At 44.8% G+C, this 21263-nt stretch overlaps 1 protein-coding gene across 14 annotated transcripts in view; it reads right to left on the bottom strand.

Moving 5' to 3' along the window:
• The window catches only part of LOC125018435 (sorbin and SH3 domain-containing protein 1), a 40525-nt gene that overhangs the window by 10474 nt on the left and 8788 nt on the right, over positions 1-21263 (bottom strand). For 8 of the 14 annotated variants that reach the window (XM_047602326.1, XM_047602327.1, XM_047602315.1 and 5 more), the window contains 16 exons: positions 20747-20789; positions 20385-20471; positions 19899-20015; positions 18999-19105; positions 18710-18851; positions 18494-18523; positions 17141-17283; positions 16390-16450; positions 16178-16252; positions 14043-14078; positions 13802-13904; positions 11682-11796; positions 9781-9864; positions 5440-5492; positions 3374-3543; positions 84-1538 (listed from right to left, as the gene is read on the bottom strand). In XM_047602326.1, the coding sequence (XP_047458282.1) occupies positions 84-1538; positions 3374-3543; positions 5440-5492; positions 9781-9864; positions 11682-11796; positions 13802-13904; positions 14043-14078; positions 16178-16252; positions 16390-16450; positions 17141-17283; positions 18494-18523; positions 18710-18851; positions 18999-19105; positions 19899-20015; positions 20385-20418 (2725 nt within the window). In that variant the 5' untranslated portion in view covers positions 20419-20471; positions 20747-20789. The remainder of the gene's footprint in view (positions 1-83; positions 1539-3373; positions 3544-5439; positions 5493-9780; positions 9865-11681; positions 11797-13801; positions 13905-14042; positions 14079-16177; positions 16253-16389; positions 16451-17140; positions 17284-18493; positions 18524-18709; positions 18852-18998; positions 19106-19898; positions 20016-20384; positions 20472-20746; positions 20790-21263) is intronic. The other 6 variants (XM_047602320.1, XM_047602325.1, XM_047602316.1 and 3 more) reach the window with 5 other exon arrangements.

Raw genomic sequence — 21263 nt, 5'->3', positions numbered from 1 at the left:
AGAGTCGAGATAGATGAGTGACCACAGAGGGAGGAGGAGGAGGAGGAGGAGGGTGACAGTGGTGAAAGGATGGAGATAGCCACCTCTGCGGTGAGCTGCCAGCGGCTGCAGTAGGTTCCCGTTGGCGTCCAAGCCCTGCCCGTTACTCAGGTGGTCAGTCCCCTCCACGTTACTCAGCCTCTCCAGAACCTCCAGGGAGGACAGGCGCTGGGGGATTAGAGGTCTGAGCTCGGGGGACAGGCTGCAGGGCCTCTGGGTGCCCATTGTCACCTTGGTGGCTAAGAGCGTCCTGCGGGTCTGGTGGGACTGCAGGTTCTTCCGTAGCCTGAACGGAGCAGGGCCCATGAGGAAGAGGTTCCCGGGCAGCGTGGTCTTCTTCTCCGAAGGCGGCGGCCGCTCCTGTTGGGTCAAGGCCTGCTGCCGCTCGTGCCTGAGGATGGTGGTGAAGCGGGTGTAGGAGGCCGGGCAAGAACCTTTGCATTTACTGGGTTTGAGGAGGTGCTGATGGTTCAAGTGGTGGAGGTGATGGTGGTGGTGGTGGTGGAGATTGTTGTTTTGAGGAGAGGAGGCTGGAAGCAGCGTTGAGGGACTCTTTGATCCACTGACGTTCTGGAGCGTTATTTCCGGAGAGCTTTCGCTGAAGATCTGTTCAACTTCAGCCTCCGTGTTGCAGGGCGACTCTGCCCTGGCGTTCTGTCCGTCCTCCGAAGAGGAAGCGGCGTCATCCGCGGCCGCGCTGTCCTGCGACGAGGCCTCCTCCCCAGAGCTTTTGCCCTCTGGCTCCACTTGGGAGCAGACATCTGTTTGTGTGTTGTCGGCTACCAAAAGGGACTCCGCCGACACCGCAGACGCCATGAAGATGTGGCCAGGGCTGTGGTTGGGGCTGTGGCTGGAGTGCAGGGTGGGCAGGGAGGAGGAGCGGCTGGGAGCCGAGCTGGACCGCTGGATGATCATTTCGAACTCGCTGACCCGCGACGACACAGAATCCCGCGGAATGCTACCCCCCTCATCGGCCTCCGACCTCTCACCCCCGTCGGCCTTTGCCTTCTCGAAAAGAGACGCCAGGCTGCGGACGCTGCCGTGGGGGCTGCAGCCTGCCGAGCTGGGCCGCTGGATGTGATGCATGGTCCTGTACAGGCTGGAAAACTCAGACGTGCTCCTCCTAATTGCAGGGGAAACATTCCCGAGACCGTGCGCGCACTCACTGCCGCAGCTGGACTTAGAGTCCGAGTGTTCACCGCTCTCTATTCCCTCCGCTCCGGCACAGTTTCTGTCACATGGCCCCGTGTAGAGATCCTCACAGCTGTGGGCCTTCGGGTGCCGGACGGCTGCAGTCCTGTCGTCCTGGCTGTTGCCACTGGGTGGCAGCAGCTTGGGCTTGAACTTAGATGGCAGGATTTGGGGTATGCAGACTTTGGCAGCGGACAGAGGCTTCTTATTCTTACACTGGTTACCTATTGCATTACTGGCAAAGACCGATCGACTATTTACAGAGGAGCAGTGTGAAATTATATAGCCATTCCCACCTTTATAATCCACTGGCAAGCATGCAGGACAACAGAATAAACAACATATTAGATTACAATGGTCACAGGTTTACGCACACAAACTAAAACAGTCGGGCACATTTCTAAAGTAAAATAATTATTTCCATCAAATTTAGATGAGAAGCAGACTTGATGCACTGTGCATCAAGTAACAGATGACTGTTACACTAACAGCATGGCACCATAGTGGAGAAATATGTTTTGTAAGAATGGAAGCAGGGGAAATGTACTGTCTAACACATTCACTGCATTATTAATGTCACTGTAAACTGCAACAGGTGGAACAAAAAAGGAATTAAAACAAAATGAAATGCCGTGTGATGTCGGAGGTCATATAGGGATACACTGATTGAAGTGTCACAGTATATAAAATAAACGTTGGAATTCACATTAGGAGCAAAAATCTCCTCCCGCCGCTTTTAACCTCCCCCCACAAATCATCTCCACATTTTACAAACTAGACAGACTGCTACAGTGACAAACGGCCGCTGGCAAGCAGCTCTCCTACATGGTTGTAAATAAAAAATGTATCCCGAGCCGAGCTGCCAAGTAAAATATGACTGTTGATCTTCCTCGGAGAAATCCTCATGTCAGTTCACGGCTATAGTATGCTTGTGACAGCAGATGGTGCCGGGAAGTGACTCAACACTTTCTCATGCTGCGAGGCACGTCTGTAGCGCGAGTGGCCGATCTGTCCCATTCATATCTGCCAGAGAAACACACGCTGAGGAAGCCGAGTTGATAAAACACTATCCGCGGCATATGGCGAGCAAAGAGTTATCGCTCTCGCTACCAAAAAAAGAACCCTGGGGGAGACACGGTTCTTGAAAATACAAAGATTAACACAGATATATTTTTATTTCTTGAGCACAAGACAGAAACACATGATCAAGTGTTTGGTTTCTCTTTTTTCTTGTGGCTTGTCTTCGCTTCGCCTCCAGATTCAGGAGCAGCAAGAGACTCTAAAGATTAAGGTGGTGCCTCTGGCAGGAAGCTAACGAAGGAGCGTGTTCGTCAGCTGACTGGCAAATTCATCCCTTTTGTTCCCACATAAACATTTCTCCTTTGACGATGTACATATTTAGTCAGGAGTTTCTAAACATCACGTCTTCCCGAATGTGATGAAAGACATATACCGGATCGCACTGTCCCTTCCCGGCTCTACCTTACACCCCCCCCCCCCCCCCGGTGTTTTTCTCGCTGGCCATGTGCACAGGCATTCCAGCCCCTGACCTCACACTGACAGCTGACTTCCTCATGCCTGCCCGCCCTCTCCGCCCCCTCCTGTTTATCTCAACCCCGTCTGGCAGAGTTGCGAAGTGTTTATCTCGCTCGTACCTCCTCATCCATCCCCGCTCTGGCAATAAAAACCGGCCTGGAGTCTCGCCCTAAGCCTGCCTAGCGACTGGCGACGTACGACTGGAGCGAGAGGAGGGGGGGGAAAATCCCCAAGGTTAACTTCCACGGACTTAACAAGGCGACCTCACTCCCTCCCCGAGTTTTCCAAAGCAGATGGCCAGCACACGTTAGATGAAAACATCCATGGCATCGATAGTAAATCAAAAGCCGCCGTGGCAAATGAATGCTGTGAGGTGATCGGCCGATGCTGTGAATTCTGGGAGCAAAGGAAATGCGTGAGTTCCAACAGAAAGGTAAACGGAAACACATGTATCCCTGTCTGACAGCGTGAACGGTCCAGCATCAGTGTCTGCAACTCTTTGGTTCTGTCTCAGCAGGAAAGGCGTTTAACGGCCGGCTCGAAGCCAAGCGCATAAACACGCAGGGCCACTTTACCGGCCACGTATGTGAAGTGGCTGGTATCCTACCTTTAGAGGAGGAGGAGCTGCCGTGGCGCTTGTTTAGAGCCCGTAGACCTTGTAAGGGAATGTCGCCGCCCTCCAGGACACTCTTGTAAACATGGCGGTCGCATTCTTGAGCCCCAGGCTCACCCGTGGAGGATCCTCCGTCCTTCTCCACCTCGCTGTGTCCAGACTTGCTGCGGGAGACGGGAGGAAAGCAGAAGGCTAATTAAACGCAGCCACATTCATTCAGGGAGGGGGGGAAAGGCTACATGTTTTTATGATAAACAGAGGCACACTAATTGGGTAACGAGCTGTCATGTGGTTCTGATTTAGTATATCTTGAGGTAATTCCTGTCTTTGCAGACTTGTGTGTGGAAAGGGGTGGGGTGGGGGGGGGCATTGAGAGAAGACACTGGGCACAAGAGATATCTTGGCATTCCAGAGAGGCCAGCAGGACAGTTTTCTATAAATATTCTCTGAACATTCCCACATGGTGCATCAGCCTCTGCTATGCACCTGTACAGCTCTCAGGTTTACTCTCTTTTACAAGCTGCCGTTAAAACAGATACAGGCTCTAGTAATGCACAGGTAATATATAAATCTAAATAAAGACACGGTCCTTTTTTTACTATTGTGCAGAGAAGGAGGGATACATTTTCCACAGCGTGTTTAACGTCTGCAGCGCTGCCGACTCGAGAGTTTTATAGAGTTTTCCACGCTCGCACAAACGTATGGATACATTACTCTCCTTGTTCACCACCTGAACAATAAGCTCTTTCATAGATGTTGGAAAAAACATGCGGACTGCTGACTGTGAAGATCCATTAAAATCATTTTAGCTTCAGGTTACTTCACATAAATGCTCCATGGGAAATGCACAGCACAGGAGTCATGCAAAAGAAAACAACATAACCTCCAGGGAGGGGTCTAGTCAAATGCTTTACGCAAGTATGATGCATGGAAGATATTGTCGCTGAGGGTTCATAATGATTATTTCATCGTCCTCTACATACTTTGTTTGCTATTTTTGCCGCCTGCTCCTGAGAGAATAACACTCCTGAGCACACAGTGGGTGTCCTGCCTGGAAACACACGGCACATGTGGTTTAACGTTTTACATTCAAACATGATCTTCATACAGAAGTTCTTCAAAATGTCTCCGATTTCAAACAGAAAAAAAACAAAAAAAAAACATCCTGCCATAAACATATGGGCCTTTGAAGGAAGTCGGTTTACGAGCTGAGGTTTCCTTTGAAAACTTTGGGGTTAAGTGAACTCCCAGCAGCCTTTCATCAGGAGCTGCTTCCTTTCAAATTAACAGCGAATCAATGGATTAAGAAAAAAATAAATAAAAAAAGTCGGATGAGAAGTCTCTTTTTCAAAACGCTTGGCCATGATGACATAATGGTTGTAGCAGATGGAAATTTCTTATGAAATGGAGGGAGAAGTTTATTTTTCCCTGGACTGTAAGAGCACAGGACTTCTGCTCGCTCCTAAATTCCTCGCGTTTTAGGACACAAACAAGACGCAAAACACAAGATTTTAATTTCGTTAGACAAAATAAAGGAGCTCATAGGTTTTGCCGGGTTTCGGTTCAGTGTCAGATTTAATGGAATCAGCTTCCATAATCTAGTTTCTGATTGCACACACACACACACTGAGAAGGAGATAACGGTTTTTAAGTTATGCAGCAGCTGGGCGAGCTCCCTCTATCCCAGTGACATGCAGGTTACTGTCTTTAAATAAATCAGCCCGTAGCAGCCATGTCTCCACAACTACAACCACCCACCTCACCAAAAATGAAATACGGACAGAGGACACACTGTTCTGGTAGCTTTTCGCCTTATTAAGGGGGATCTCCTCAGGAAACACAAGTCCCCCCCCTCCCCAACCTCCCCAACCTCCCCCGCCGCCGCCGCCGCCGCCGTAGACCGACCCGCTCCACAGGGTGGAGAAATCTCTCACTGACGTTTATCCCCGCAACAAGCCTTAAACAATCGCCTACATGCAGGAAGGACGACGCGAGATTTAAAACGGATGTATTAAAAAAAAAAAACAAAAAGAGAGAAGGGAGTAGAGGTATGGACTTACTACTGCTGCTGCAGGTCGGAGGCTGTTTCCAGGGGGCTGAAAGAGGGGGCACTCTGCAACAAACCAAACAAAGAAGTCATTGATAGATCCACAGGAAGGTTCCTCCAGCTAGAACAGAGGCAGGAGCATTAGCTGTGGCCAGATTCTCTCTTCTCTTCCTCTGCGCCGTTCTCCTCTCGCCGCTCTGGTTTTTTTTTGTTTTTTGTCTTGAGCACCCGGGGGTTCTGAGCTTCTCCGGACTGGGCTTGGCATGGAGGAGTAAAGCGTGTGTTTTGGCCTGCATGCAAGTTGGAGAAAACAAGCGGCAGTAAAGAGAGTAGAAGGGAAAGGGGGGGGGAGGGTGGGGGGGGGAGGGGGGGGGGGGGGGGGGGCGGGCGTGCATCGGTCAGGGGGCGCCCATGTGGGGAGGGGGCTGTCACAGGCTCAGCCAATGGGCGGCTGTCTCCCAGTGAAGCCATCTCTTTTGTCTGGTATTGAGTCACTCTCATTACCACTGGACCAGACCGGGGGGACAATTAACCAGCTGGTGGTGCGAGGAGGCCAAATTACACACAAACACACACACACACACACACACACGCTCTTACACACACACACACAATACTCCCAACTCACATACTTGTCAAAACAGATACGGATGCTTACCGACACAGGAAATAATGTGACACATAAATTTTTGCAGAAACAGATAATTACGTTATTAAGACACAGTAAAAAAAAAAACATAAAGACTGAAAGGAACTTTAAATACTGTTTAAAGGACGACAGGAGTAGGTGTTATTTAGTAGCAGGTATTATCTTCTAAACACAAGAGGGAGGGGGGGGCATCATTCAATCAGCATGGTGGCAAAGGCACCAGCATTTTGAATGGTTTAGAGCCAACTAATTTTAGCCCACTGTTTCTGTTGCTTTCCTCTTTTCGGACGTCACAGCAGGTAAAAATAACAGGCGTGACTCGGGCACTATGAATAAGAGCACAAGTGTTGTTTGCAAATACGATTGCACAATCCCCACCCCAGCCATCCCGGGCCGGGCCCTGCCGCTAATACCGCGTCCACTTCCCCCGCGGCAACGGCCGAGCCTCCGCTTCCCAAACCAATGACCGGGCCGGGGGGGTGGGGTGGGGGGGGCATTCTGGACAGCTCATGTGCCGCGACACGCCTTTCCACTTAGTTGCCGGGGCAGAACGATCATTAATAACCTTTCAAAATAAGTGCCTATCTTTATAAGAACAGAACATCAGGTCTGGCAGGTCTGTAGTCCGGTCTATTTTTAAAGCCAAATGTTCCATGTCGACTCGGAGAACGCGGCGGTGTCATTGAATAATCTGCGGCTCTTCCTTTCTCCGCCGCGTCTTGTATCTCCTTCAAATTTGAGAAGATGGTCTCCTCTGACACCACCAGGGCAACTGGGCTTACGCACACACCAGCAGCAGCAGCAGCAGTGGAAAGTAAACAGGAAACAAGCATGGAAGGCTTATCTGGAGTCAAGGAATGGAATCTCAATCTGCTTATTTACAAGACGCCTGATTGGTGTCAGTTTGTGTGAACTCATCTTCACATAAAAGGGTAAAAAAACTGATCCTTTCACCGATATATATCACTTTAGCGGCACGTTATTGCACGATAGTTGCGTAACCGGGATCCTCTCGAGTTTCTGAAATAAACGCGCCTAAGTGCGTGGACGTATCAGATGCAGGCGCGCATATTTTAAAACCGCTTGCGTAAAAGAGGTAACCGTGCGAAAGGTCCAGAGCTGTAAATGGACATGAACGAAGGCCCCGGTGAGTCAGTGGAACACCGATGACAGGGTTTCTGCAGAATTTCCGGTGCATGTTTCCTAACAGGTGTCCCCAGCAACTCAGAGCTCCCGTATGCCTCTTTCATATTCAAAATAGCGAGCGTGAGTGGGTCATGGTAACACGAATCCCATTCTTTCCAGGACCTTATTATTTGTGTTGATATGTCCTCATGAAAACAAACAGCTCCCCCAGTGTGAAGGGCCGGTTATAGCCCCTTATCTCCCCTCTGCTAAATGCTTAAAGGTAAAGGTTAAGTGTGTAACGGAGGTTAAATATGAACGCACAATGAGCTGGCAGGCTTACAGAGTTGCTTCCTTTAGAATACATCAGGTGATAAGGGGGGAGTGGGGGAGGAAGGCTCCACGTAACTCGGCGCTGAGACACTGTGGCAGCGGCCCCCGCGTCAGCATATGCTCGACAGATGGAGTCGCTCTGTCGGTTGCAGGGGAGCAAAAACGCTCTTCCCTGACCAGAGACATGTGCGGAATTCCAGCTCCGGCTAGCCGTCCACGCAGATGAGCTAATGTTTGACCGTAGCTGTCACCGAATGTGTTTTTAGACTCCCCCTGAACCTAGAAGTTGTTAATATTAAACAAGAGGACCATTACTCTGATTATACACAGGTGTCACTCTTGCTTAGTGGCTATTAGGTGACTAGAAGTGGCTGCTGGTGGACAACTAGTGATGAATTGATAGCTGGGGCGGAGGAGAAAAGAGAAGGGAGTGCAGTCTTTATTATTTACAGTAAGCCCGCTCTTTAACTGTTTAGAAGTGTTTTGCTGACTAATTAGAGGTGTGAACCCCCGCAAGGCCCGGTAAAAAATAGGTGGATCACATGAATCTGATAACCACTGAATATTGTTTCCTCTCATTATATCCCAGAAGTGGTTCTCCTCAGCACTTCAAAGGTACTAACAAGAATAAGTCGCAACTGCGACAGAGCCAAGAGGCTCTTTATTTAACCCCCTTTTCTTTTTGCAGACTTCCACCCATATCTCCCCAGTAATACCAAGTGAGTGCTGATGTGTCAATCAAACTCCAATGAGCCAGTGTGTCTGGCTGAGCCTTAAGGTCAAATGCTGCACATACCAGATGCAGCTTTAGAAGTGACTTTGACATTAAACAGGAGCCAGTCATCAAGCCGAGCTCATCTGGCAAGCATCCAGGCGGCCATGAGACGGGGGTCTGCCGCCTCCACCGCCGCTAAAACCTCCTCCACATAATAAGCTAACCTGGGAACGGGCGGGAGACTCGGGGGCCCCTTTCGTCTGGCTGATGCTAAGACATGACTTCACGTCGTAGGCCAGTGGTGCCACCTCATATGATCCAGGGCGTGGCTCCCGACTGACATGAGGAATCAACATCTGTTTGTCTGGTGCCCGCTAAGGCCCCGAGGCATGACACCAGTATACTGCTTCAACATGCCTGCACCCCTGTGAATATTTTGGTAAATATACCAGAGAGCAGACGGAGAGCAATTATTATTTCAAGTGCCCGGGATTATCCCGGAGTCTAATGCTCGCGCGGACTGCAGCCTCTACAAGTGAGGAGAGAGTTCTGGGTAAATTACCTGCAGTAGCCGGGCCAACGCACACTTTGGATTTCATTGTGGGACGCGTTTCAAACAAAACAGAGGAGAAAAAAAAAAAGAAAAAACGCTGCATGCAATCGGATAGTGCTACAACCAATCGGAGGCATTTTATTGCATATTTTATTGCTATTTCGCCACTGAAAAAATATGACTGAGCATGCCGATCGTTGCTGGAGCACGAAAAGCTCCCAACTGTCCCCCATAAAAGGTTTTGCGGGCCGGCTTCCAATCTTAGGTTGCACATCAAAAAAAATGTACAAAACAAAGTGTTCCTCTTGGGTGTTGAGTAAACGACATGGAAGAACAGGAACGCTGCCACGGTTGGCAAGACATAGAAAATACCATTGTAACGAGAATATGATGAAAATAAACAACCATGCTGTGATTTAACTGATAACCATGGACACAAATGAGGCTACTGGAATGTAATGAATCTTAATCAATCATCCAAACTGTACAGAGACAAAGGGCCTCAGACAACGTTAAGTGTTTCTGATTGTGCTCAGTCAGACTCACAGTTTTAAATAAACTGCTATTGGGGTAGAAAATAGATCCCAGTTGACTATTTTAGACACTACCAGGGACAAAAACTTCTTAAATTGTATGAGGCGATGAAGACGAATGGCAGCAGTTATATCGAGCACTTTGAAAGATTTGCCACAGATATGACTGCAAACAACCAGAAAAAAAAAAATAAATGTAGAAACCAAATGGGGCATGAGTGGAGTGTAAATTTAGTTCAACAGGAAACAAATTTTCCTTTTACACTCGCTAACACATTTATGGCTCAGTTAAAAATGTGTTATAATACTGCAAGAGAAAGAAGGGGGAGAAACTAAGGCAGTCCTCACAGACAGACACAGTTTGTTTAGACATTATTTGAACATGGATGTTATCACATGCAGTAAAAATACAATATGCTGTCAGTCTGAAGACAGCGACCACTTACCGCTTTGTCAAACTCCATCTCTGAAAAGAATTTATACCAAGGCTCATTCTCTAAATCTACATCTTCTGGACTTACATCCTGAGTCTAGGGGGGCATGGCAACGAGAAGAGGAGGAGAAAGACAAAGAGAAGACAGTTCAGATAGCACACAATATACTGTACACACCAAGGCAATGAACCTAGCAGACATTGTTGTTTCAGCCAGTGTTTTATACCCAACACCATTACCTACGAATATGAACTAAAAGATACGTTCATGTTTTTTTTGTGTTTTTTCAAGTCAGTTTCTAAAGTAGTTTGATATTTTGGAATAATGTTTATGTGCTTGGAGTAAGATGAGAAGACTCGTATAAAGCACAAGCCAGCAGCAGGTTAATTATCTTAGCATAAAGCCTGAAAACAGATTAAACGAGCTAGCCTGGCCAACAGAAACAAAGATATAAATATACCTTCTTGTCACTGAGAGTCTGCCAATAAATCCGCGGAGACTCCAAGAAGTCACGACTCCCAGACAAATAATAAATAGTTTCTGCTCTTCAGCTTTCGTATCAATTCACAGAAGAAGACTAAACTTTTTAAAGGTGCTTGCGAGCAGATGTCTGCGAGCTACGCTAACGTTAAGCTCGAGTGGCTGCTGGCTTTAGCTTGATATTTTTGGATAGACATGAGAGTGGCAAAACATCTTCTCATCTAAAAATGTCAAACCATCCACGAAGTTAGACATTTGCAAATGTCTCTCCCGTCCACACTGCAGCTTGGCAAGAAAAAATTCCAAATGCATATTTTTGTATATGGTCCAATGCAGTTGTTTTTTGGAGAGGATCTATTTGCAGCCATGAAAAATGGTTTGAGTGCACATATGGGATTATGCATGAAAATATGAACCTATCCTTTAAGCAAGTCCTTCACCCACATGTGTGCTACATATTCACTTTAGTCTGTCTTATCAACAGGCTGCACAGACCACATGCACACCCCTTTTTGATATATAATAATATCTAAGACACATATTTCTGCAACCTCTACAGTTATTTCTTACACCTCTTTATGCACCACCATGAGAAAAGTAAATGGACATGATGGAAAATTGACCACCACCACCAACACGGACACTCATCGATAACAACTGAGTTCATTATTTTACAACTGGAGCAGACTCTAATGAGTGCTCTGGTTAGCGCTGGGATCAGGCTAGATCCTGGCTGATGAAACTGGGCATCAGACAAGCGGCTATTACGCAATCAACTAATTGTTTCATCACAATGCTGATTACCCCCATGCCCCTATATTATGTAAGGCGAAAAATATCAGCAAAGTCGAAACCTGCGAAAGCTACAAAGCACAGCTATCTGGGACACACCGGATGATGCCGCATCATTTTCATTCAACACTAACTGTCAAGGCTGGAAATGAAAGGAGGATACAGCGCGTTACACTTCCTCTGAAGGAAGCATACGAGATCCATGTTTTGTAATTGCGCTGGGATCCTCTCACAGCGAAGTCGATTCAGCCCAATAACCTTAAATTGAACACAGTAGGACAATGGCTATCCTTGTAAGTGATACCCCCCCTTCCCACTCCCAACCCACACCTCCCCTTTCCCACTTGCCTCAAAGCAGGATCGTATGTCACGGCAACAGGACACCCTTTAGGAATGTGGTGGCTACACATAAGTCGCCTTCTGAGCTGTTAGTAAAGCTGTCACCCAGGAGCTTAGATACAGACGGAGGTGGTGGCGGCGGAGGAGGGTGCAGTGGATGATGGGGTGGAAAGGGGGGGGGACAGCTCACACAACATGGACACAGAAAGACGGAGAGAGACGGAGAGAGGGGGAGAGGTGGTGGTGGGAAGGGGTGGGAAGGGGTGGGGGGGTCAGGCAAGCAAGGCAGGCGGCTAGCATACCGTTCTCTCCTGCTTCAGCACCGACGATTTCCCCGGCACGTACTCAAAGATGCTCTTGGGCTCCGCGCGGTACTTCCTGGTGTCTACCTTTTTATCCGGGGGCTCCCACTCGTTCCTGCGGAGAGAGAGGCGACGTCAGGGATCGGTGGGTGGGTGGGGGGGGGGGGTCGAAAAGAGAGCCAATCCTTATCAAGTAGTCTCCATGGCAACCGGCATGGGCTAAGATGTTTTTTTTTTTCCTTTTATGATTATTATTTATTTATTTAAATGTGACGTCCGCCCTCATTACGTCCTGCTTTGTCTCTTTACGTCCTGCCTCTTCCTCTAATGACAAGACAGAAAATCCAATTCACGTTCGAGGGCCAAATCAGTAATTTCATTAGGTAAACAAGATTGGAGCCGGTGACAAAGCACAGAACTCACCATTTCCTGGAAGAAATTTCCAAACGGTCACTCGAGGCTAAAATTAATATTTGGAATGAAGTGATGGAAATTAAAATGAAAAAAATATATATATTTTTTATTGTTTCTGGGCTTCAAGATTCCAGTAGTATTTTTCTGTGGCGCTAGTAATGTGTTTGGGAATGCGACGCTTTTTCCATAACCACCAGCTCAATCCTCTACATGTCATCTGGAGCTCTTGTGGGCAACAGTTTATCCCCCCTTCACCTGTCCTCCTTTATCATCCCATCACTCATTTCCCCGGGAGCAGATCATCCTGTGTCGGTGCTGACATGCGTGTGAGAAGAGAGGGGAGACCTATCGCACCTCCAGCGAAAACTGGTGGAAGCGGTAACTGGAAGCCGCTGGTAACTAAATAACCTCAGATATGCAAAGTCAGGAAGAAGGAAACGCTTCAGACTAAAGAGTCGCGTTTAATCACAGCAGCAGTATATGTAAATGTAGGCTGTATATAGTAGTGACTATATAGTAGTAGTAGTAGTGGACCCTGATATGCATGGTTTTATACTGTAAGACTGAGGAAATGGAAAGAAACAGGTTTTAAATCTTGGAGTTTGAAGTACAGTTGTAAACAACTCCTTTCAACCAAATATTAATAGACCCCTTCACAGTTTGTAAACAATGTGGTGTTTTTTGAGAGGCAGGGCTTAGCTGGAGGCAAAATACTGTAGCCTGCAAACTGCATAGCATATTTTCACAGACTGTTTTGGTAAAAATATACAGGGAAAACATTTTAGAGAATGCACTAATACACTCACTCTCTGAGACTGTTATTTTTAAAAAATCGACTCATTAGCATTAACATGTAACAAGAATCCCCCAAGTATTCATTAACATAACATAATTTTATCAACACATGGGGTCTGTCTTATCAAGTGAAGATCCTCCAACAAAAATATTACAAGAAGTAAGTGGAACCACTGTGGAGAGTAACGTAGTAAATGTAACTTCAGCTTGGACACCGCTGAAACACGTTGCGTTAGCCAGCGGTTAGCATTAGCATTAACATGTAACAAGAAATCTCCCAAAATAACGATTAACTTAAAGTGATTTTACGAACACAGGAGGTCTGTCTTCATCAAGTGAAGATGCTCCAACAAATATATTAAAAGAAGTAAGTTGAACCACGGTGGAGAGTGAAGTAGTAAATGTAACTTCAGTTTGGAAACCTCTAAATCACGGTGCGTTAGCTAGCGGTTAGCATTAGCATTAACACGATGCTAATGCAAGAATTCCCCCAAATAATGATTAACATATAACGTAATTTCGCTCACAATCTAGAATAATCCACAGTGTTTTCCAGGCTGAAACAGATGATGCATTACATATTAATCTAACCTGATATGAAGTGTGTGCGTGTTGTTGATTGTCTCACTCCAAGTCCTTTCTTTTAATCACCAAAGCCAAACCAAAGTTATCTATAACTGGGAGTGGCTGGTATGTGATAAAACTTCAAGTTAGTGTTTTCTGTTTTTTTCAGTTTTTACTACCAAAAATACTGCAAGAAGACATTTTTCATGGTTGAAAGTGACTGTTTTTCCCCTCCAGCTAATACTGTGACGTCACAGTTATGTAGGCCACGAAGGGGGCACCATGCTACGTGTTGTGTATCAAGTTAAGGTATAATGGCATATGTTGAGCAGATGGAAGATGCTGACCTTTTGGCAGAGGGTTTGAGGGAAGAGGACCGCGTTGGCACCGGCATCGATCTGCGCCTCAAATCGACCTCGTCGTCACTTTTTGACCGTGGGACTGGTCTCACTGAAAACATGGAACACAAGTGACAGCGTTAACAGCATTCAACAATAAGCAGAAAGTGTATGAGGATGGTATTCTTGGAAGTACAGAGTTTCTGTTTAAATATTATGTTTGACTAAAAAGTCCAACTCTGCAACCCACCATCTTCCAAATAGCCAAGTGGGGTGGGAGCGTCGTCTGAAAGAGAGGAAGAAAATCATTTCTTTCTCTAAAAAACTCTGATGGTTGAAAAGTAGGGAATACGGCGCATCGTTAAATAATTAAGAATGAATTAAAATACTCCTTTCATGAATTTCTGACCCCTGTCTCACTCCTTCCATTAGGCAAACATTACAGGTTCATCAAACACAAGCAAAGTGTGTGAAATCAAAGCACTTTACGGGAAGCATTACTGAGCTAAAAAAAAAAAAAAGGATCCAGGCATCGATGAGCATCAAGGCTCTGAATGAGTAATGAGCTGTAAAGCATTAGCGCTATAAATGACACGTTCAGCAGGACGTCTTGTTTTGGTAACACATTTTCAAAGAGATAATGTTACAGAATTATATCCGTCACAAGTAAACAAAGAGGTCTTTCAGTGCTGAGATATGTCTGAAAACCTCCCTGCACGCAAATCTCGCCCCTTATCACTATAGGTTTCGCATCCAAAACCAAAACCATGAACCCAATAATTCCATAATCATCTGGATTTTAACCTCAAACACTCCCTAGTGACACTAATTATGAGCAGCCAGCAGTCTGAAGGTTATGCACAGCCTCAACTCTGGTCTGGATGGTCCACATCCTCAATGCAGACCTGCAGCAGCACCTAGTGGCTGCAGTAGCACACTACCTCCTAGTAACAGCAGACCGATCATGTTTTATTGCAGCGCTGTTAGAACAAGCACTTAGGAATAAGTCAGGCTTTAAAAAGTTGACCGTTTCAAGCTTATAATAATAGATTGTTAACAGGAAAAAAGCGAGGTTAAGAGTCAACAGTAAAAGGGAAAGTTACACTTGAAGGCTTCGTGCATGATCCTTGTCTGTACAGGTCAGCCTCTTTGGAGCCAGCTCAGCTGTTCAAAGGCCTGATTCATATTTTCTTGTGGCAAAACGAATTTGAATCAACAGTATATTCAAAAAAAATTTAAAGGGGTACCCCAGCATTTTAGTGAGCACAATCATGTTGCCTCAAAGAAGAGGGTGCATACTGTACTGTTCTAAAAAATGATGGTCCACATGCTAACCTGACTTTCTGTCCCTCGTATTGGTCGTGCTCCAATACAAGCGGATCGTCTCTGATCCAAATTCACATGAATGCAAACAGTAAATCTTTTAACTGCCATGCAAATGAACCCATTATTTTCTCTGATTTAGAGACCAGCACCCGATCACACATACAGTAAATGTCAGTGTGAATGAAGTCTGATGATGTGCTAGCATTACTTTGAAGTAGTTTTACGGAAGGAACATTTATTTAAAGAGAAATGTATTGTGTTTTTTCATAATGCAACTCTGTAATGTGGATTTTCTGTTAAAAGTAGCGGATCTGTCTTAGAAAGTAACATCATCAGGGTCACGCACTGTAAAATCTGTGGAGTACCCCTTTAACAAATTAAAAATAAGTCATCATTTTTAAGGCTAGTACAACTGTGGACGACACTGTTGAGCCAAAACATTGGGAGAAATTAGAAATTTCAGCCAAATCTTTACGGAGTCGAGATGCCTCTGTAAATGTACAGTAAATAGTGTCTCAAGGAACTATGAAATGGTTCACAGTAACTTTAAGAGATGAGCAAGTCTGATTTGCTGCAGTTCCACCGGATAATTTACAGGATTATGACAGAACTAACCAACAAGGAGAGTCCATGTCTTGAACTTTTTGATGGCACCAGAAGGACTAAACATTTCAATAACAAACAGGTGTGGTCATAATGTTTTGGCTCATCAGTGCATAGTCCTATATGCTGGGTTTTAGTAGTGAGGATAAGCTCTAATGTTACCAAAAATATCTTTGGTGGCCTGTTGAACCCAAAACAGAAAATTTGTCCTGATGGGGTTTGATCAGGAAATCTGCACGAAACTTACAGTGTTATATTAAAAGTCATGACAATAAGAGGCGTCATGGTACGAAACACAGATTTGCCTTTCAAATACTTTGCATCTCGGAGGTGGGTGGGTTTGTCCCATGATCAGAAAGCGAGAGAGATTAAACACGGCTGAAGTATTTGAGAGGGCCCAAGATGGCTGCAGATTAGTAAAGCCAACGAGAGCGAGGAGTTCCTGCCATCAGATACCTTTGGGTTTCATCTGAATGTCATAGTTCTCAGGGAAAATGTAGGTGGGGCGGTAAGGGTTTTCCTCAATAGGCTCTGAGCAGAGGACAGTGTGACATAACATAGAGACACATATATAAGAACACACACAGGGCTTGGCTCAGCAACATAGAAAAACACAATGGTTAAAAGTGACCAAACGTAGAAACACAGACAAAAAAAAAATGACTTACCAGGTAATTTGTGTATCTGTTTGAACATGTTCTTATACCAGTCTTTGGACTTTTCAGTGTTCTGAAATTAAAATGTGCCAATTAACTATTAATAACAAGTAAGTGAGAATTAACATATGTACGTAATACTGGGAAAAGTTAGAGATATACTGGACCATAAAACATTATATGTTTTATACTGCTCTCTGGTATTATCACATTTAGATTAGTGCACGAAAGTCTGGGGAAACACTTAAAAAAGCAATCTATAAACAATATGCAAACTGTAAAAAAGAGCCATCAGGATCATAAATAATGTAGGAAACCGTGAACATACCAACAAAACGGTTTTTAAAGTCACATGCACTTAAATTTAGGGATTCAAACTGCACGTCATGTTCAAAGTAAGAAATAATCTACTTCCTAATATAATCTTAAAGGGAATTTAACAATATAGAAGAGCAATTTAAGTTACTATTTAAGTTACTTATTGGAAGTATTTTTGGTTCTTTCTCAATTCTATATGCATTTGATACATTTCTTTTCTCTTGAATGTTTGAAATAAATAAATAAAACTAAAAACTAGAATGCCAGGGAAAAGAATTGCTAACACAAATATTAGCATTAATCAATAGCATACTATGTGCAGAAACGTATAAAAAAAAACCCACACTGTCTCTTTTACTACAACAATGGTCAGTATATCATGCACCCATTAGACATTTGCAGAGAGTGTATCAGTGTTCATTTGACAGTAGGTTTTGTTGCTCACCCGTACGGGCACAATGGGCTGGTTGAGAGGAGTGAGGACAGGGGAGTGCAGTGATAGCCGCAGCCTCTTCCCGTCCATGTCACTGACCGGACTGAATGAGTCTCTCCAAGGATCAGGACTTTCGTCCCACTCTGGGGTAGGGTCTGTAAAGCAGAAGAAAAAAAATATCAATCCATAAGCCAAATAAAATTCACAGACAAATAACTATAGGGCCGGGTTCAGGCCAAGATCAGGGGTAAAGGAGTTTATTAAATCTAGCTACACAGATCCTGTGTGTTTTATGCAGGAAATATTTGTGGGAAATAAACAGAATAGGGGAAAAAAAACATTAATAATGATGCATACAAGCATTTCCGGGACCTTTGTATCGTGCATGTTGGTAAAACAGCTGTAGGATATTGGGATGCTTCAGTCACAGAAGTGACTCAGTAACGTCTATAACACCCAGACAAGCATTAGTGCTGCTCTGTCAGATAAAGTAAAGGCTGTGGCTGCAAAACTCAGAAAAGTAGAATGTTATTGCTAATGAACACAACTTTTTATTTACCAGGTATGTTACCTATGATTTATTACGTCCTATTATCAAAGTAGTCTCACTTCATGTATCGTTCATAGTATTAGATCCACCTGGTCATTTATTTAAATTTAAATTGTCTGCTGCTGATAATAATAATAAAAAAAACTACATGGTTGGTAAGACAACTGCTGCATTGTTTGAATAGAACTATTTAGCACGTACTATGTTATATTTTAAATCAGGGTGCATATAGCAACTATGATTTTGCATGCATTTCATCCCCAAAAATACACAATACAAGTGCTTATTAATGACATAAAATATACAGTTTATAAAACGTTGCCAATAAGTCACCAAATGATGGATATGATTCGTTAATATATCCTGATATATCTGTAAAGGATCAACACGAGAGAGCTAATCACCTGCTTTCCTAAGATAAACTTATATTATATTAAACTTATTAAAGAATATGACGTGTCGGGAGAGAAGTAAATAAAAAAATATTTCAATATGTTGTCCAAGCTGGCAACAACATCCTCTAAAAGTAAACATTAAATGACACATCGAGGAGGTTTCTGCACAGCCCACTACCCTGACGTTCAGCAAATGTTCCCAACACTGTTCTTCACACCCTGACACGTACACACAACCTGACTCACTGACTTCACCAGGTTTGTATCTAACACATTCAGTCGAGGCAGCGGGGAGCCTGACCCACGGTTCGGACGAGTAACAAGATATATTGCTCTGTAATAAAGCCGGGACGGCTGCTAGCGGTCCAAGAAATGCAGGATAAATCATGTGTTAGACGTCACCAAGAGCCCGATGCATACCTTCCAAATGAGAAAGATGCTTTTGCTGCTCTGTTGTGAGAGAGAAGACGGACAGGGACACAACAGTGAGATGTAACTAAGCAATGAAGCACACAGAGAAACACTGATGGATCACAGAAGAAGAGCACTGTAGAATGTGAGACAAGTTCGTGACAAACGTGGCAGCTCTTCGCGGCGGTACCTGCCGTCCCCCAGCCTCCACACAGGCGAGCTCACCTCTGTTGTGCTGCAGCAGCACTATGGTGGGGTTCACTGTGCTAGTGGAGGGATAAACAAAAGTGGAAGCCGTTGTGATATATTTCTGAATTTCACTGGAAGGTGGAGCTTGATTTTCTTTTATGCTTTTGGGCAGATTTGTCTGAAAGTGACAATAAAACAGATGTCAGGACACAAATTTACTTTCCTGGAAATGTCTTATTTTCTGTAAAAAACAAAAAACAAACAAAACCTAAAAACAACGAGCTGAACAGAGGTCTTGCGTTAAATGTAGTGGAAGTAAACGTACCTGGCACTGGGTGTAGTTTACAGGAGGTAAATCAGCTGTGTTGTTGTTGCCTCCCTCAGCCAGTCCTGCTTTGGAGCTGTCTCCATTAATCTGGCTTGTCCAGCCACCTAAAAAGAGTCCAGAGCTCCCTCAGTGTGGCAGCCAGTGCGGCAAAGAATAAAAACACTGACGGGGGAACTTAAAACTACGGCGTTTCAGATAACTGCAAACAATCACAAATAATTGCAGATCAAATAAATCTCCATTTGACTCCGGAGGATGTGAATGTTTTTCCTTGGTGGTTTTCATGCACAGAGCTGTTAATATCCCCAGAAAAGGAAAAAAGAAAAGAAAGAAAGAAAAAAAAGATTCTCCCACAATCTCTGAACTTTGTCATGAGAACAAAGCGGCCATTCAGCGAGCTGCAAAGACCGTTTGTTCCAATGGCCTTTATATTCAGGCTCTACAACAATTAAAGCATCTCCCCGAAAGCCTTGGCCGGCCTCCAGTCCGGTTCCAATGTGGCCGACGCAACAAACAAGCCCACAGTCAAGGCCGCTCGCTCCAAAGTGCAGAGTGGGCAGGGCGCAACAAAAGAGCCTTTTGACTTGCACGAAAAATATGAGCGATCACCCTTTATCGCAGAGCATGCACTTCAAAAAAAAAAAAAAAAAAAACGTGAGCGGTTATATAATCCTGACACGGAGACAGGACTCTATGTGAGATATGTGCGGAATTTCTACAACTAATGATGAACTAATGAGCTCGAATGCCTTTTAAATTGTATTTACAATCTCCGTCCACATTCTACCAGGATGTGTCAAGTTCTGCAAACGGCCAGGCAATTATTATTATTATTGCCGTCCTCTACATATTTTTAGAGTTGTTGTGAAGGGGCCGTGGCATTCGCCCCGGACTTACTTGGCGCTGTGATGACGCTTGGCTCCTCGCTGACGCGGCCCTCATCGTCGATGTGGACCCGGGTGGCCCTCAGGGTCACCACTCCTTTTCCTTTGCACACTCTTCTACCGTCCAAATCTGAAAAGCATTAAAATAAAAATGCTCTTTATTGTTTTGAGTGTATCCGTCTCATTTCTGTGTCCTCAGACTGCTGCAGCGTACGAGCTGCTGGAATTTCAAACTTATTGCCACCTCATGGCCCCAAATGACCAAAATAGAACTGTAACGTGAAAATCAGGCCATCAAATTAACGTGTGTCCCACAGAACTAATTATCATGATGAAAACTGGCTGAGGTGAAAGTGGAGCAGCTGAAGCAGCTTTCCTCCTGTACGTGTATTACTCCCCAGCACGCGCTGTTAAAGTAACGCCCGTGCTGCCAACAAGTGACTTTAAAATGCCGCGGTAGTAGGCGCTGAAAAATTAATGAGGCAGAGGGAAACATCACCTGCAGCAGGAATCAGGTCAGGAGAGCCTTTCATGGTTTTCAGAGGTGTGATCCTGACAGCGCTCACTGTTCGAGTACCTGATCGGACTTCAGTGCAACAAACACAAGCAAACAAACATTTTTTTTTATGTGTGTGAGAGTAAAAAAAAAACTATTATTAGTAATTAGTTAAGAAAAAAACACCACATTTATGCATTATGTGGTGTTTGTGCTCCGTTATCATCTACTTATTACAGTGAAAACAAGTGCAGTTCATGTCATGCGAGTAATTAATTCAAATGAACTGATTTACCTTCGTTTTGGTTCATGAGACTCGAGATTTACTGAATTATTGGATGAACGCAGACTGAGAGGAGACTTACCAGGAGTCCTGCTTGGTGTTACTCTGCCCTCTGCTGGAGAGCCCTGGAAGGGACACAGAATAAATAAATTAAAAAAATAATAATAATGACAACACAACACAGTTAAATAAATTAATGTTTGTTAGACTGTGGGCATAAAGTCAGCAAAAATATACTGAGTGGAGGAACTTTTCTGTTTGACTTTACCTTGGACCTTTACTGAGCAACAAGTGGAAATCGAACAAGTACACATGCACCAATCAATTTCCCACCATTGTGACTGCACTGTGGTGGGTGGGGGATAATTGTAAGTGACTATGGGAAGTGGAGGAAATACAATTTTACAAATGCAGCGACACCTGTAGCTTCTTCTCAGGCTTCAGAAACATGACATGAGATGCAGCTTCACATCGGTCGTAGATCAGGATCAGGACGTTGCTGCAGTGCAAGCAGGGCAGTGTATTTTACGCAGGCAGATTTCAAGGCACCGAAGCAAAAGTTACGCTTGTTTCTTGGAAGCGTTGGCTTTGGCTGCAGC

The sequence above is a fragment of the Mugil cephalus genome, chromosome 13 (assembly GCF_022458985.1).
Source record: "Mugil cephalus isolate CIBA_MC_2020 chromosome 13, CIBA_Mcephalus_1.1, whole genome shotgun sequence".
Taxonomy (NCBI): Eukaryota; Metazoa; Chordata; class Actinopteri; order Mugiliformes; family Mugilidae; genus Mugil; species Mugil cephalus.
This window is presented reverse-complemented; position numbering and strand designations above follow the sequence as displayed.